This window comes from Microtus ochrogaster, chromosome 17, assembly GCF_000317375.1.
Source record: "Microtus ochrogaster isolate Prairie Vole_2 chromosome 17, MicOch1.0, whole genome shotgun sequence".
Lineage (NCBI taxonomy): Eukaryota > Metazoa > Chordata > Mammalia > Rodentia > Cricetidae > Microtus > Microtus ochrogaster.
In genome coordinates this window covers 16,809,787-16,826,509 of record NC_022019.1, presented here as the reverse complement: position 1 = coordinate 16,826,509, position 16,723 = coordinate 16,809,787, and the positions used below count along the sequence as shown (strand labels likewise).

The 16,723-nt window shown below is 49.8% G+C and overlaps 1 protein-coding gene across 2 annotated transcripts in view; it reads right to left on the bottom strand.

The window, feature by feature from the left end:
* The window catches only part of Gfra2 (GDNF family receptor alpha 2), a 97,300-nt gene that overhangs the window by 78,778 nt on the left and 1,799 nt on the right, over positions 1-16,723 (bottom strand). Inside the window, exons 2-3 of one of the 2 annotated variants that reach the window (XM_005355602.2) lie at positions 12,547-12,861; positions 6,801-6,884 (exon numbers count right to left, since the gene is read on the bottom strand). The exons of the other annotated variant lie outside the window; for it this stretch is intronic. Coding sequence (XP_005355659.1) covers positions 6,801-6,884; positions 12,547-12,861 — 399 coding nt within the window. The remainder of the gene's footprint in view (positions 1-6,800; positions 6,885-12,546; positions 12,862-16,723) is intronic. 2 annotated transcript variants of the gene reach the window in all.

Genomic DNA, 16,723 nt, shown 5'->3' with positions numbered 1-16,723 from the left:
GTTTTCTTTACTGTTGGGTATTTAGGATCCCTTCCAACTATTAAAAAAAAAAAACACAAAGTGAGGAGCTGATTTACAAATACACTTCAAACATATGTATCGAGCAATACCTGTATGGGACATAGAGACCCTGGAGACTCCCTCAGGGATCTCAGCCAGAAATTGAGTCAGAGCATAATGACATAGTACCATCGACCCATCACTTCTCTGTATCCCTTAGACATGGCCCCATAGCTATCAGAGACACCCTTGCTTGCCCAAACCAGTACTTTATGCTCACTGATGCCCAGCCAAGTCCTTCACTCTCCATTGGGCCCACAGCCCTACTAGCTGCAGGTCATCTACCACAACCTTTTTTTTTTTTTTTTGATTTTCGAAACAGGGTTTCTCTGTAGCTTTTGGTTCCTGTCCTGGAATTAGCTCTTGTAGACCAGGCTGGCCTCGAACTCACAGAGATCCGCCTTCCTCTGCCTCCCAAGTGCTGGGATTAAAGGCTTGCACCACCACCACCCGGCCTACCACAACCTTTTTCAGAGAAACTCTCCACCTAAAAGCTCTCACTTTCTTCTCTTTTTTTTTTCACCCTCAACTGTCCCCAGAAGCCTGGGACAAGACTTGCTCAATTTCAGCACCTTGACCCCTGCATCCGTCTAGACAACCTCTTACCGCCATTGCCCAGAGCCACCTGAGAGAAGATTACCAACTAGCAAACCCAGTTTGGTCTCCACATGCAGAAGCAACATTACCCAACCCATTTTCACTAAAGTTTCTCCAGTACCCCTGAGGGTATACAGCATACACCCAGTTTACAGATGTAGCCACCCCAGTGCAAAGAGGCCATAGTGAGGTCCAAGAATGCATGGTCCATGATGATCTGCATGCTGAAAGTCCTCCCAAAGCTCATGTATTGAGTTTCCAGTTGGTGAGGATGCTCAGAACTAATAGGACCTTCAGAAAATGGGGTCTAGAGGGAGGAAGTTAGGCCATAGCACATGCCCATGGAGTAGGTATCAGGATTTTGGATTTGCAGCTTCCATCTTCCACACTCTTCCACCACAGTGGACTGCTTACCACGGGTCCAAAGCAACGTGGCCAAGCAACCATGGGCTGAAACCATGACCCCAAATAAACTTTTCCTCCTTCTAAATTGTTTATCTCAGGTATTCTGTCACATTCTGTCACAACGATAGAAAGCTGACTAACATATTCAGCAGCAAAGACTGGATTTGTTTCCAGGACTGTTGGCCCATGTTCTTCCCCTATACCAGTTGCCTCTTCAAATGCCCTGGTTTTTGTTTTCAAGGACAGTTTGAATTTAAAAAACAAAACAAACAAGGCCAACTACTCCATGAAATATTTCTTTCTTCTCATGTTAAAGTATAGGCTTCTAACACTCCTGTTGCTATGGGTCAGTCACGGCCACACCGCTGATTCATCATTGAACCCAGGGTCTGCCAAGGAAGCCTATGAAGAAGGAAGGGGAAAGATAAAGCTGTGCCTTTCCCAGGGCATCTGGCAAGCAGAGGGTGTTGTAAAATTCTGGCAGCCTTTCTTGACAACTGAATCCCAGAAGGACTTTCCAAGAACTCCAGCAGAGATGAAGGGTTCACCCTCCAGGATCTCTGTAACAAACACAGCCTCAAACCTCAGAGCGGAAATGGTAAAACACAAAGGCAGGCGGACCCCTAAGATCCAACAGCCTCCCTCTTTCCACAGGGACCCAGCTAGTGGCAGCGAACTAAGAGGAGGGCGCCCAGACCTGGCACTCCCCAGCAGAGACATCACAGAGAAACGGTAAAAGGGCTGCACACAGCCGAGCAAGGACATACAGCTGTGAGGAGAAGCCGCTATCAACTACATGTCATCCTCCAGGGTAGCACCCACTAAGGCCCAGTGCTCTGGTACAGAATTTCAGGTCTCTCTGCCCAAAGACTCACCAGCCCATGGAGAGCCAGGCAGAGAATTATGGCAGCCTAAGGTCCAAGCTCATCTGTACTGCCTGCTGATGTACCACTTCTTGTATGCATTTGTGAGACAAAAGATGAGGGAGTTCAAACTCCTGTCTTCATCCATCATATGGGGGGGAAAAACTCAAGTCTGGAGCTGGGAAGACAGGTGCCCAAAGCCTCTTGTGGGATTTGGGGCACACACCACGCATGAGTCTGGCCTCCTGATTTTGGTTCTCACCTTCTTTCTCCTGACTCCCCACAATGGCTTCCTTGGTTTCCTAGAGCAGGACCCAAGCCAGGGCCTCTCCTCCCCAGATACCCCTCCAGAGAGCGTTGCTCCCTGGCCCAATTTCAGGGCTGGTCTGGGTAAAACTCTCTAGCAGAAAATTTAAAATGTTCTAATTTTAGTATTTAAGACACTAATTTGCTTCAGTAATTTCAGTATCAGGTTTCATTTAACAATCATTAATACAATATCCAATTTTCTTAAAAGTTGTCATTTGTCTTCCTTCAACTGTACCTACATGAAGAAATAATTTTGAATCATTGAGAGTAGGGAATATGCTTCTTGCTTTCTTTTATTGTTTCTATTTCTTTACCTTCATTCTGTATATATGATTTTTTTATTTTCAATCTTAAAAGAAAAGTGATATAATGATACACAGAAAAAGTAGAGAGAGTGATTTGAGATGAGGAGATTCATTTGGGGGGGGCTCCCTATGTTGTTGATTAGGAAAACTTCTGTGCTATACTTCCTTCTGATATCAATGTGAAAAATTTTTGACTTACTACATCTCTTTGTTTTTATAAAAATAAGCAAATTAATCTCTAACTAAAAGCATGGGAAAATGAATTTTTAATAAAACTACTTTATGACTTAAAAAAAAAAGAAAATCTTTATGCAGTAGACACTGACACTCTGCAAGACAAGGGTGTTGAATAGACAGACAAGGAGACCATTGCATGAACAGCTCAGAGTCATCAACTTGCTACCTGCTGCTCAGTGATAACTGGGCCAGACATAATGGCTCTGGAACTCCATGTTCTAGTCTACTGACCACCAAAAGAGTCACCAGGACCTGTGCTAGTTACTTTTCTTGTCATTGTGGCCAAATACCTGACAGAAATCACTCAAAGGAAGACAAGTTTATTCTGGCTTAGTTTGGGAGGACACAATCCGTTGTGGCAGGACATTATAGGGGCTGGAGGAGGTTGGTCTGTGAAAATAGAAGCTTGAAGTAACAGGTTTCATAGAGTATGGGCCAGGACTCTGGGGGCTCAGGCCAGAAGCAGGGCTAGATTATAAGAGGGCCAACCTAGAGTGACTTTCCTCCACCGGCCGTGCTATCTACAAGGCTCTGCAACCTCCCCAAATAAAAACACCACCAGACTTCAAACACACTAGCCTACAGGGGACATGACACACCCAAACTATAACGGAGCACCATAGCATCCAATGCCTGGCTCTTAGGGAGGGCACTGGACTGGAAGACAGTTCCAGAGCTATACCTGGCCCAAGTTATCAGGGTCAGCAGGTAGCAGCAGGTAGCCGATGCTGGCTCTGTGAGTTGCGTATCCAGTGATTTCCTCACTTGTCTTGTCAAGCCCTGTTTCCCACAGCGTGTCAAGTGTCTGTTACACAAAGATTTCCTGCTGGAAAGATACTCAGGGATCGAATCCAGGAAGCAATAGGAGCCAGGGTTACGGTGAGGACCTTGGGCCTCCAGCATTCACAGAGCAAACCCCAAAGCACCTGTCTCCACAATAGTCATCAGATGGCATCTGATCAAGGAGTAGCGGGCACATTGGGTACATTTAGACTTCCAATATGTCCCCACCACAGCAGGCTATGCCAGCGTGCCCTCATCCTGCCTGTGAGCATCAGAGCACAGTCTCAGAAGGACAGATCCATAGAGGAGTTATACTCCAATCTAATGAGAAACCATGAGACTCAGAATGTCAGTTGGAAGGGGTTTTAGTCAGTCAGTCACATAACCCAGCCACATAGGATGGGCAAAATTTGTAAGATAGTTAACACTGTACCTACAGCAGAGCCAGAAGGACGCCTGCTCTAAGCACAAAGCTACTGTTCGGTAGGACCCTACTGGAGAAGTCTATAATAGTAGCAGCCAAAGGCAGAGTGTTGTAACTGGCCAGCTTTGAGATCTCCACCTATCTACTTCTACCATCCCTAATCACCACCAGGACCCAAGACCATGTCCAGATGACCGCTCTCTGGCTACTATGGTTTGAGTACTTGTTTATTTTGTTGTATTGAGATGGAGTCTTATTCTAGGATGTCCTCAAACTTACTATATAGAGCAGGCTGACCTCCAACTAGCAATTCTCCTGCTTCTGTCTTCTAAGTGTTAGGATTAAAGGCATTTACCATTCTGCCTAACTCTATAGTTTTAACCTAAATGGCCCCAAATGCTCATCTATGAGGGCTTGGGCCCCAGGTTGGCACTATGAGAGGGAGTTGAAACTTTAAGAGGTAAGACCTAGTGCAAGGTCTTTAGATTACTAAGAGTGGGTCCTCAAAGGGGCTATGGAGTCCTGATCTCTTTCCCTTCTTCTGTTTCATTTCCCAGATATGAAGTGAGAAGTTTGGCTCTACACCACAAGATACTGCCACGGGTGCCCAGTAGTGAGTGAACCAATCGAGTGAGCCTTTCTTCTGTAAGCTAATGACATTGAGTGTCTTGTATAGTAACAGAACCCAACCAACACACTGGCCAATATCTCCCTTCTTGTGAGAGTCTAGGATCTCTTCCACCAGGAACACATACCCCAACCCTCAGCCAGGGTCATCTTAAGGAGGCATATTCCGTGGAAAGGAAGGTATCTTGTCAAAGTAGCAATCTGGTCTTCCAAGTACCGGAAAATAAACAGACATTCCAAGCAGCCATCCAAAACTGATGGCCATCCAAACCTCAACCCTGTGACACAAACTTTATTTCTTGGTACTTAATTTCTCTACCTGAAGGAATTAGTCTTCCCTCCTTTGAGGGATGATAATAACAAAACATATTTGACAAGCATTCTCCTAGAGACTAGGAGGGCTTTGGGCTCACACTTTGAAACTGTGCTTCTTAACAAGCCCCACAGGGGACACTTGGCAGTGTCTAAAGACATTGGTGCTTTTCACACCTTGGGAATGTGTAAGTGCATCTAGAAACAACTCTGGGGACAACGCTTAACATTCCACAATGCAAAAAAAAAAAAAAAAAAAAATGCTGACAAAGCCAAGATGTCCCCATTGCTGCTATTAAGAACAGCAATTCAGAGCAATAGGAGTCTTAGACGGTTCCCAAGCCTGGGGCCCAGATCCCTGTACTCAGACTCAGAGAACAAGCTTCAGGCTGGCCACTGGAGCCTGTAAGAGCTGACCACACACGGGGGGAGGGAGGGCCGGGAACAGAGAGAGAGTAAAAGATGGGGAATGCTGGCCCCAGTGCCTCCTAAATGCAGGAAGGAAGAACAAGAAGAAAGGGTCACAAACCTCATCTAGTTTTTTTTTCTAATGTTTTTAATGTATATGTGTATGCATGGACGTTTGCGCATGTACAGGTATGTGCATGTGTGTTCATCTACGTACCAAGGCCAGAGGATAACCTTAGACATTATCCTCAAGTATCCAATCCACCTTCTTGGGGATGGGGTCTCTTTCTGGCCCAGAGATCACCAATTAGGCTAGGGTGGCAGGTCAGCAAGCCCCAGGGATCCTCCTGCCTCCACCCCTCCAGTCCTGGGGGTTACAAGTTTACACCACCATGCTCAGCATTCTTACATGGGTGCTGGGAACCAAATGCAGATCTTCACGCTTGCAAAACGAGTGCTTGACAGGCTAAATCACTCCTCTTACCCTCATTCCGCTCTCAAGCACACACCCAACAGGCAAAGCAAGAGCCCAGCACGGTCTTTCTCATTCCTCAAGGAACCACCCAGGAGCAGGTGACTCCTACCTCAGACGCCTCTCTGGTAGCTCAAGCAGTGGAAAGAAAACCCAGAGAACCCTGGGAAGCGGCGACACTGATATAGCGGAGGACCCCTCGTCTGAACTGTTAAGGACCAGGCATGTTCAGTATTTCAGAGAGTCACTGGATTGGGGGTATTTGCATATCCATAAATGAGATATCATAGAGATGGGACTCACACACAAAACTGGCTTGTTTCCTGCATACTTGATGCACACAGCCTGAAGGGAATCTTACACAATACTTTCAGTAACCCACTTTTTCACTTTGCCCCATCACATAAGGTCAGTTGTAGGGTTTGCCCCTGTGGTACCATCTCGGTACTCAGTGCAGTCTAAACTTTAGAGCAATGTTGGATTTGGATGTCTAGGATGAAAGAGCCTAAATCTATACCAGCAAACATGACCAGTATTTCCAGAACATACCCAAGAACCCTTCAACATGCCATGTGATTTACAGTCCACTGACTCACTACTAACCCAAACAGATAGGGGCTTCTTCACTCACAAGTGAGGAAACTAAGGCCCAAAGAGATTGGTAAACAACTTGACCAGAGAAAGTGCCAAACAGAAGATCCAGAGAAGCAGAAAGCTAAACGCAGATGAGATTGGTAACAAAACATCAGAGTGGCACCAGGTTTCAGATTCCAGATCTATCCATGACCACCAAGGAGCCAGGCACTACTGAAGGAGGGAGGCCGGGTGGCTTCCTCAAAGCCAAGAGCCAAGGCTCAAAAAAGGTAAGGAGCAGGCAGGTGAAGAGTGGAGTCCACAGAAGACCAGGAAAGACACCTGAGTCCAAGAGATGAATGACCCATGCCACAGGGATGAGAGGGGGGAAAAAAACAAGCCAAGCACCAGCGAAGATCACTTACCTGAGAAGATTGAAGCAAGCCTGAAGATGTCAGAGAGGCGCGAGGTCACGGGTTCATAGGGGGAAGCCTCATAGAACTCCTCACCTGGAAGAGAGGCGGGGCATGAGACACAGGCTCCTCCTCTCCGGTAAAGCCCTCCTATCAGACAACAACCCTACCTAAAAAACTTCCACCAACACACCCCAGGGCCATCTAGGATGTGAGGGAGGCCAGCCCTTGCCAAATTGGAAAATGCTGTGCAGGCAAGGTAGGGGTGAAAGTTCAGTGTGTCAAGATGAGCTATTCCTCACCAATCAGAGCAGGTGTGACTGCCTGACATGTGATTTCCCTGCAGAACTCACCCTCTTTTTAAAGGAGTCTAGGAGGAATAATAGCCTTTGGAAGGTCAAGTGCAAACCACAAAATCTGGAGACAGGGGCCCTACCAAAACTTTTAGCGCAACTTCCCTGTTTCACAAGAGAAGGCTCTTGGGTAGCTGGGCAGTGTAGCCCCTGGGAGTTGAAGTCTCACAGAGCTTTGAGTGGCAGACCCAGGGCTCAGGGATCTCCTGGAGACGCACACTCATAAGTTTCCCTTTGCCTCACATCATGTCACCAGAAAGAGTCTAGCTAGGGAGATTAAAAGTCACCAGGTGAAGGGTTTGACCCCATGCGCCTATTTCCCCAAAACCTCTCCACTACCTGTTATCCCTGTGCCTCCTCAGAGTTTCAAGGTACATCAGAGGCTTGCAGTAGAAAGGCAAATAAATGGCAGGAAATAAATGGCCCAGGATACCCAGGAGACCCCCACCACATTATCAAGAATCCCATACCCTCTGCGGACACCTTGCGAGAAAGAAAATATTCTCGGGAGACCTGACCAGTGAGGAGAAATCAATGCAAACTCACTTAGACTGAGTGTGTGGTGATAGGGAGGGGCAGACAGGGGTGACCCACAGCCTCACCCATTGATTGCCTATCCAGCAGGGCCTGGCATCACCGGCAGGCACCCTTGCCTACAGAGAACCCGGGTGAGCAGCATCTGTGAAGGATGCCCCTGGAAGAGGGAGCAGAGACTGCCCCTGTAAAAGGTACCTTCATCTGGCCCAAGAGGCCACAGAGAACCAGGACTAGAGATCCAGCTAGCCCTGGGATGCTCCATAGCCCCTGAGTGCCTTCCTCATTAGAGAAGGAACCTGCAAGCTTGGGTCAAGATACCCAAAGCACAGGGAAGAAGCTCATGCCCTCCCATTCAGAGGAGTTCTAGCCTGCATTTTGCCAGGAAATGCTGTGCACCAGGCAGCACCCAGAACACACAGTGTGTGTCCCGCTAGGATCTGCTCACAGCTTCATCCATTGCCTCTCATGGTCTAAGTACCCTCCATTCCACCCACTGAAGCTTAACTTACTCCCTCCCAGGAGACTCCCAGGAGTTGGGCCCCAGGCATTGCCACATATTAAAGACAAACAATGTAAGTGCTTGGGAATTGCTGTTATGATAAAAAAATAATAATAAAGTTGCATTGCACTTTCTACATGCCCACAGCCCCAAGCATACTTTGCACACTCTAACTTACTCTCTTCTTCACTGCTCTGTGAGCTAGGCACTATTGCTCCCCTAATAGTGCTGTCAAGGAGCAAGGAGCACAAGAGAAGTCACGTGCTCCAAAGTGCCTTGGCTTCATTGCCTAGTAAGCTACAGAGCCCAACTTTAGTCTTAGGGTTGATGGTACTAGGGTACAAGGCCCTCTCATGTGATGACACACTCCCAAGTATCATGTGGCTTTTCAAAAGGCCCCTTGGTTAGAGCACTGTTACCGGTGTGCTGTTCCCCAGCGCTGCCCAACTGCCCCCTTGCCTGACTTTGGGAAACACAGCCTTCCGGCTGGTTGTAGGACAGCCCACGCCATTGGCTAGCCAGGGGTCCCCTCCCTTTCTAAGCCCCCTGTCATTTAAATGGTCTGTCCCTACAGCTGGAGCACCAGGAACTATCAAGTCTGGGCAACTGAAGCCTGATCCAGGATGCAGAGTCTGGGAACTGATACCTGTGGTGGCCCTTTGCTCTTCATGGTCTAGAGATCGGGGACCCTGAATTTCAGAGTCACCTTTGGAGCAGCATTGGTGACATCCCCACTGTGGCCATACATGGTTGTAATAACAGGAAAAGAAGAGACCCCCACACCCATTTCCCAGCCACAGGATCACCCTCAGCCCAGTCAAAAGGAACTTGAATATGGTGTAAGGACCCTGGATTCAGCCACCAGCTTGCTATGTGACCTGGACAGTCATTCTACCCCTGTGACTCAGTTTTCCCTACAAACAGGGCTAATGGGTTATAGTCCTGACTCCCTAAACTCCATAGCTACCTCTTGACATATGCCTGTCACACTGGTTTACCTTCCTCCAGGGCCACCTCAGCTCCTGCTGCAGGTGTGGGGTCCTGGAGTTGGGTAGAGGAATCAAACACATGGGCAAGTTGCACCCACCTCAGGGTCAGAGGGAAACCAAGAATCGGAGGAAGGTCCCATGTCGTCCCTCCCCATCGTCTCTCCTCTCTCAGTGTGTCTTGTCCTCCCAGGCCCAGCCCAGCTACTAAGTATTATTAAGGTGTATGGAGAAGGTACCTACAGCCTCCCCCAGAGAAACGGCTCAACCTTACAATGAATTATTAACTCTCAGGCAGACCTTATCACTCACAGGGATATAACCTCCTGCTCAAAGGCCTCCTGGCTTCTCCTGACGAATCCTGAACAGTAAATCTCCAGCCCTGAGACCTAGGAGAAGAGGCAGCCTCTTAGAGAGAAGAGGCAAGCGTCCGCAGAAAGAGGTAAGCTGGGATGCATTTCTGGAACTCTCCCATGGCAAGCATAGGCTCTACAGTCTCCATGGGGCCAGCACCCTCTGAGGCCTACAGTGTTAACAGGTGGTCGCTGAGTGAATAAACTCAGGATTCCCTTCCAGACATGGCCCCAGAGACAGCTATGCGCAGGGAGGTGTTCCAAGCCCAAAGGGGCCTTGAATATCCCACGGCATTGACAAATGAATACACATAGCATCATGCTCACCGTTGCCACACAGACATCTCCCTCCTCCTGCACACAGGCATACCGATGCCAAAGGGAGCCCCCAAGGTGATGGGACGGCTCCTGCTAAGTCAGTTCTATCGCTTCCCCTATTTGTTGCTCTGTAGCCCAAGTGGGCCCACCTCTGCCAGCTGTCTGAAGACCTAAGTTCAGTTTCCCGCTGGCTCACAATTGTCTGTAGCTCTCAACTCCAGAAAATCCTACCTCTCTGGCTTCCGTGGGCACCTGCGCTCATGTGCTCAGAAACCTCAAGCAGATGCACACGCGTGCGCACACACACACGCACACACACACAAGTACATAGTTAAAATAATAAAAATAAATGCTTTTCAAAAGCTCTGAACTCAGAAATGAAAGGCAAAGCTATCCACTTCCAGAAGCAGGAGGCTTCATGGCGTGCAAGCCAGAGGCAGACTACTAGGTATACAGTTCCTCATGTCGTGTATGGAGAAGCACCTGTGTGTTAGGACAGCCTTGCCTTCCTGGGTGCTAGAGAGAAGAGGCCACCTAAGGCCTAGGGAATCACTGTTCTTGATGGCAGTGATACGATTATTAAGTGTATGAGCTTCCTAGCCATATGTTCAGAGCATATCTGAGCCATCTTGGTGACTGCTAGGGACCCCTCTCTCTTAGGACTCTACTGTTGTAGCTGGGCTCCTCCCTCCTTTTATCCTTCCCTTCTGGTACTCTACAAGGGAACTCTTCTCTCATCTTAGGCCCCATGGAGACTGTAGAGCCACTTCTGTCCCTAGTCCCACCCCCGTCCTCACTCCCAGAGGCACAAATGCACAGAGAACCTTCCTGTTGTCTTCCCCCTGCCTCTCCATCACTCCTAACTTCCTTTGGGGTTTAGACAGCCCCACCTTCTCTCACCTTTAAAAGAGAAAATAGGTTGTCCCTCTGTTCTCTACACACACACACACACACACACACACACACACACAAAATAACTTCTGGGAGAAGTTATCCACATTCATCATGTCCAATCCTCTGCCTCCACTCACTCCCTAACCAGGGCTCTGTTCCCAGAAGCCACCTAGGAGGCTTACCCAAGGGGCATCAGGGAATATCTCAAGTCTTTCTCCTGCTTGACCTGAAATGTGTGAGCTATTGAGAGTCTTCTGTTTCCTTGGTGGTCCTCCCAATCCTCTTCCAGAACCTTCTCAAGCACCTGTGAACATCCCCTCCCCTCATCTGCCCTTAGAGACAGCAGGCCAGGACCTCTTTCACTGTCCTCATTCTGGGACTGCACCCCTGTCTTAGCTCCAGCTTCTAAACAAAGGCTCATGGACACTCTAGAATCTCTCTAGAATCACATCCTTCCCTGAACTCCATACCTGCATGCCTACAGGGTTTGACCAGTGACAGGTGGGGAGCCCCAGAGCAAGACCACACCCCCTGCCTTCTTCTACTCAAGCCTTGGCAGGCACAGGAAGCTGGGGTCTTCCTTGGCCACTCTTTCCCTTCCCATCTCCCAGGCAGTAGTTGACAAAACCTGTTGATTCTACCTTGTTCAGAAGCGTGCACATCCATTTTTCCTTGGTTGCCCTGTCCCGTTCCTGCCATTATCCCTGCCTGGGGTCACAGTCCCTACAACCGACTGTCTTCCCTAGAACTCCATGGACATTCTTTTGGAGTGTCAATCTGACCACCTCCCTGGAAATCTGAATTAAAACCATTCAAGTTTCCCGTTGCCCAGCAGATATCTTTCCTCCTAGCCCCCAGCCCTTCCGATAACAATGGAAGTAACATTGTCCAGTTACTTCCAGTTCTTCTTGAAGATTCAACTCTCAGGCCTGACCCTAACATGCTTCTCCCTCCACCTGCCCACTCTTAGTATGTCCTTCACCTGGGTGGTGACTCCATCCCAGCCTTGAGACAGCATCTTCCCAGATGCTTTAGGTTTTTTAACAAGGGCTTAACCGCCCCTCTGAGGCATTTCTACTATGCCCTGGACCTTTCCATAGCAACACTTAGGCCTTCAAATGGCAAGTTCCCCCTTTCTTACTGCACTCCATCCCAGGCAAAGGCAACCCCTGATTCCAGACTATTCCAGTAGCACCAAGCAACAATGCGCTCTCAATACATGCTTGCCGAATTAGTAAATGAACATCTGGCCAAGGTGACCAATCATCCTGAAGCGTGTGCAGCTCTCAAGGTCCTGTCTAGACTGAAGAGTATCGAGGAGGTGTCACTGGGGGAGGGACTCCCATGTTCTGTCTTGGGCAGGCTTGAGGAGAGCTTGCCTAGAGACATGGGACCTGTTGCTCATGTCCCATCCTGAGCTCCTAAGGTCTGTATAAAATACCTAGGTCAGCCATTAGGTCCTGGGACCACATGAAGAGAGCAAGTTTCTGGGCTCAGCTCCGGGTGAAAGGGCATCAGAGTGGCAGGGGCTGGTACCTCCTGCTCTCTATCAGCCTGGTGCTTCTTCCCTCTTCTGGGCACAACTTCTGCTGCCCTTACTTGCATCCCACCATCCAGCTCATCCTCCATCTGTGTCATCTCCCTTCCTCTACCGCCATTGTCCTCCTAGGAGGGGTCCTTACTTCTAGCTTCTCTTATGGACTTGTCAAACAGGGAGCAGATCCTGTCACCTTTCTACCAAGCCCTCCCTTCTGTACCCCTGGCTGGATCCATCCTCTTCCCTACCACCACCCTTCCTCGGGGCCCAGCCAGGCTTACCCTCGGTCAGCCCCAGATGGATGCTCCAGTAGATCTGCAGACACTGCAGCTCCTTCTTCATGCCCCGCTTGCAGCGGCAGTCATACAACGGGCTTTCCTGCAAGACCTCCAGGGCCGCCTGGCACTCCTTATTGGCCAGCATGGTATTGCGATCCCGGCCCGCCAGGCACTGCCGAAGGGTGCGGTACCTGGAGCTGCAGTTGGATTCAGCCGCACACAGCTCATTGGCCCGGACACAGTCCACTGGGGGGCGCCAGCCGTGGAGCTCAGAGCCCTGCAGGGAGGAAGGGCTGGCCAAAGAGCGGAGGGTTTCGTCTGGGTAGTGGGGAGGGAAGACAAGCATGAATGAGGGCTACCACAGTCTCCGACCCCAAGGCAGGCCTAAGGCTTGAAGGAACTTCTCACCCACTTTTGTACCAAAGTACACAGAGATTAAGGTCAACTCAGACCCAACCTAGTCAGCCATGTTCCCCTACAGTCATGGTTCATATTCATTTCCTCTGAGCACAGTCCTAGGCAGCGGCCTTCACTGAAAACTGCAGGCAGGCTAAGACGCCGGTAGTCCAGACAGAATGCCATGCCCTCAACAATGAATGGTAGGGTTTATCCAGCGTGACCTCGCTGCATCTCCCAACGTTCAAACCTCGGCTCCATCCAAGGCCTTGGTTTGAAGGCACTAAAAGTCAGGTAGCCTTCAGAGACCGTCTGAACCTTCGAGAGACCCAAGAATCAAGCCTCGCCATCACATTTCAGGGACACTGAGGTCCAAAAGAAGGGAAACAACTCAAGGTCGCACACAGAGAAGCAAAGCCCTCCAGCCCTTTGTCTCATCATTCCACTGTTGCTAGGATCTTAGAAGACAACCAGAAACAAGCCTAACCCTGTGGTCCAGGAGGCCCAGGAGGGGGAAAAGGAGACGCCCTTTAGGCCTTGCCTTTCCGTATTTGCCAACTTCATTCCAGACAGTGGCCTGACCAAGTGCCTGCATAGCCAAGTTCCACCCCAGCCTCCTGCGAAAGAGAAGGCATTAGGCGAAGCACAGAAGCAAACCTGCTCTCCCTGGTGCGCAGGCCCTATCAGGACTTGCCTCCCCCACCTCCATCTCTCAACTCCTCTTGCTTCCTGTCTCCCAAGGGCTCTGTTCTCAGCCGACCTCCTCAACTCCTCACCTTTTTCCTTCTCCTCCCCTTCCCTTCCTTTCCTCCCTATCCTACTCTGAAATTCCTCCCTCCCTCTTTTTTAATTCCTTCCAAAAGCAAAATAATAAATCAATTACAGAAAAGAAAACACTCCCCTCCTTTGGGTCCTGCCTTCCACCCTGAGCTGGCTTTAACCCACCCTTCTTATCTGCTTCCCACAGTACCCTCAGAAGGGAGGGGTTTGAAGAGTGGACATGAAGGGCAGAGAAGAAGCTGGTCAGACCCTTCTAAAGCCAAGCTCCCAAAATGGTTTCCTCCAGATATAGACGACATCTTCTGTCTCTATGTCCTTCCTTAACTCCTAACTTCAGACCCTGCCCCCCACCAAATAAAAAACACCATACCACTGCTACAGCAAAGACTGCCTTCTGCAAGACCCAAAGGATAATTTTTGAGAGGTGTCCTCTACTCCCTCCCACTCCAAAACAAAATAAAATTCTAGGCCATTAGTCCCTTCCTCAGAATACCGCAGAATCCCCCACCCCTTTCTTGCCCAGCCACTCAGGCCTTCTCCCTAGGAGGCCCTGCTCACGGGGGAGCTACTGCAGGGAGACAGCGACACCTACAGGTAGAGCTGCACACAGCAAGCCTGTCACTCCCCAGAGCCCCTGGTGGGGGGAAATCATTCCCAGAGAGCCTTAGGCCTTTCCCCACAAGGAAACAGCAAAGGAGATGAAGGAGAGCTGGACTCCCGATGGAGGAGGCTCCAGTTAGAGCAAAGGAAGATTTCTTCTCTCCTGACCATAATCCTGCCTCAGAACATAAAGAGCTGAAGAATGTAACCACTCCGAGACAAAACAAGAGGTAGAAACCTATACTGAGTAGGAGTTACGGGAAGCAAGGTCGGCAGGCCCAGGCACTAGTCTTAGATGTGTCCTCCACGAAAGCTGAGGTAGCAGCTTTCTTTCTAGGCTTCAGCAGATTCCAACGTTGCTTTACAGGACTCTAGTGCCTCTGGGCCGCCCAGGAGCAGCTGAACCACCACACTCCCACCCCATCCTCCCCCCCCCCCATTTGCACCTGTCTGCCTCTCTCAGCCAGTCCTGAGCTTCCACTGACTTCATCCTACAGATTGATTCAGAAAGAGGTAGGTCCACCTTCCACCTAACTGAGCTAGAGGCTGAACTGTCTGAGGGGGCTTAGAATGGACATACAGACATTCAGGGCTTTCTACTGGCTCAGAATTCACACTTGTTTAAAGTCAGCCTAGAAGCTCCAGAGAGTGCAGCAATAAAGCAACTCACTCTGCCTGCTCTGCAACTGAGCCCAGAGCCCCCAGGATGCCCTGAACACAAGTCTCTGTTAGCTCCCCGGCCAGCATGGAGAGACTTCCCATCCTGTCAACTGGTGTTCATGATATGCTCTGCAGAGGACCAGGACATGCTTTCACCGACTGTCCTTATCTCCAGGACTCAGCTTCAAAGCTCCCAGAAGCAGCCATGCCCGGACAGAGAAAGGGACTCACAGCAGCCAGGATTCGCTAGCCACGAATCCAGAAAAGTCTGGCTTCCTGGCCTGAAGGAAGGAAACTTGGGTCTATGGAGAGTAGGTAGTGGGGAACCGTTCCAGGGAGCACAGGGAAGGGGGGGTCCAGATTGCTGTCCTGCATCCAGTGTCCCCTCAAGAGCCAGATATGTGTGCTAGAATGCCACCAGGGATGGGCCCTCTGCCCACCGGGTCCCCATCATTTTCTACACTGCATTCTCTCCGTGTGTGTCAACACTGGAAATCTGAATGGCTGGACTAAAAGGCCCTTTCTCTCAACTCTAGTCCTCTGACACTAGATCTCACTCAGAGCCTTTGAAAAGGCATCTGAAGGCCCTTGCTGGGACGGGGGACACTCTTCACCATGCCCCAGCCAAGCCATTGACTTGAGAAGAAACCTCCATTCTGAACTGGCTTTCCAACTGGTTCCCAACTATAGTCTTCTAGGCAGGGAAAGGGCCGTTGGACTTAGGTTTCTTTCACAGCACTCCATCCTATCAGAGCCTTTCAGAATCCCACGGTCTGTCATTGAGTTGAGCCTTTGCCCAGCTTTGGAGAGGGACTTCTCAAGGGAGAGGGGACTGAAGAGTCATGACCCAAGGAGATGCCAGGCAACCCTGCCCCCTCCCACGATGGTAGACATCTCTGCTGTGTGTTCATACCCCACACACATGCCTTCACACACGCGTACACACCCATTATGTGCAGGATGTCCAGAGCCACTTCTGTGGAGAGCTGCCTCCTCCGCTAGGAACACCCCATGTGCAACTTGACATCTGATACTGGAGGGGGCTGTTCTCCTCTACTGATGGCCCTCAGAGAAGACCCCTACACTGGAAAGCATGAACCCTTGATGGTGGTGGGGTACAATTCAATAGCAGGCAATCTGGCAGGTTTTGCCTGAAATGCGATTTTCTTTTCTTCTTGGCTCTGAGCATTCTGGGCCCCAAAAAGCTGTGTTGTCAGACCATCAATGAAGAAAAAGGTCAAATTTTGTGACAGTTCGTTCAGAATGAGCGTCCACTTCCCTAAGGCTGCTGGAAAGGGTGGCAGGGTGAAAATGAGCCCAGAACATCTCCTACCCTCAGACTCTGTCCCTCCTACCCCACAGCGTTACTGCCAGGGTTACTGCAAGCCTGGTGAAGGCCACACCCCGGGGCAGGGCCACATGCCCTGAGAATGCATAGCTGGGAGGTGGCAAGTCTATGAGCAAGGAAAGGGCCCAGGATACAGCCAACACTGGCTCTACCAGACTACAAATGCGCAGGACCAATCTGGAGGTCACTTCTTAGACCATGCACATCTTCCATAACCTCCCTGTCTGGGTTTTCCATAACCCTTGCTGCTGGAGATAAAGATGATCCCCTGATCCTTGCTTGGTAGTCTAGATCACTCTGGACTACCAGCAAGCCATGACCCCAAGAACAGCACCTGCACAGATCTCTCTCTCTCTCTCTCTCTCTCTCTCTCTCTCTCTCTCTCTCTCTCTCTCT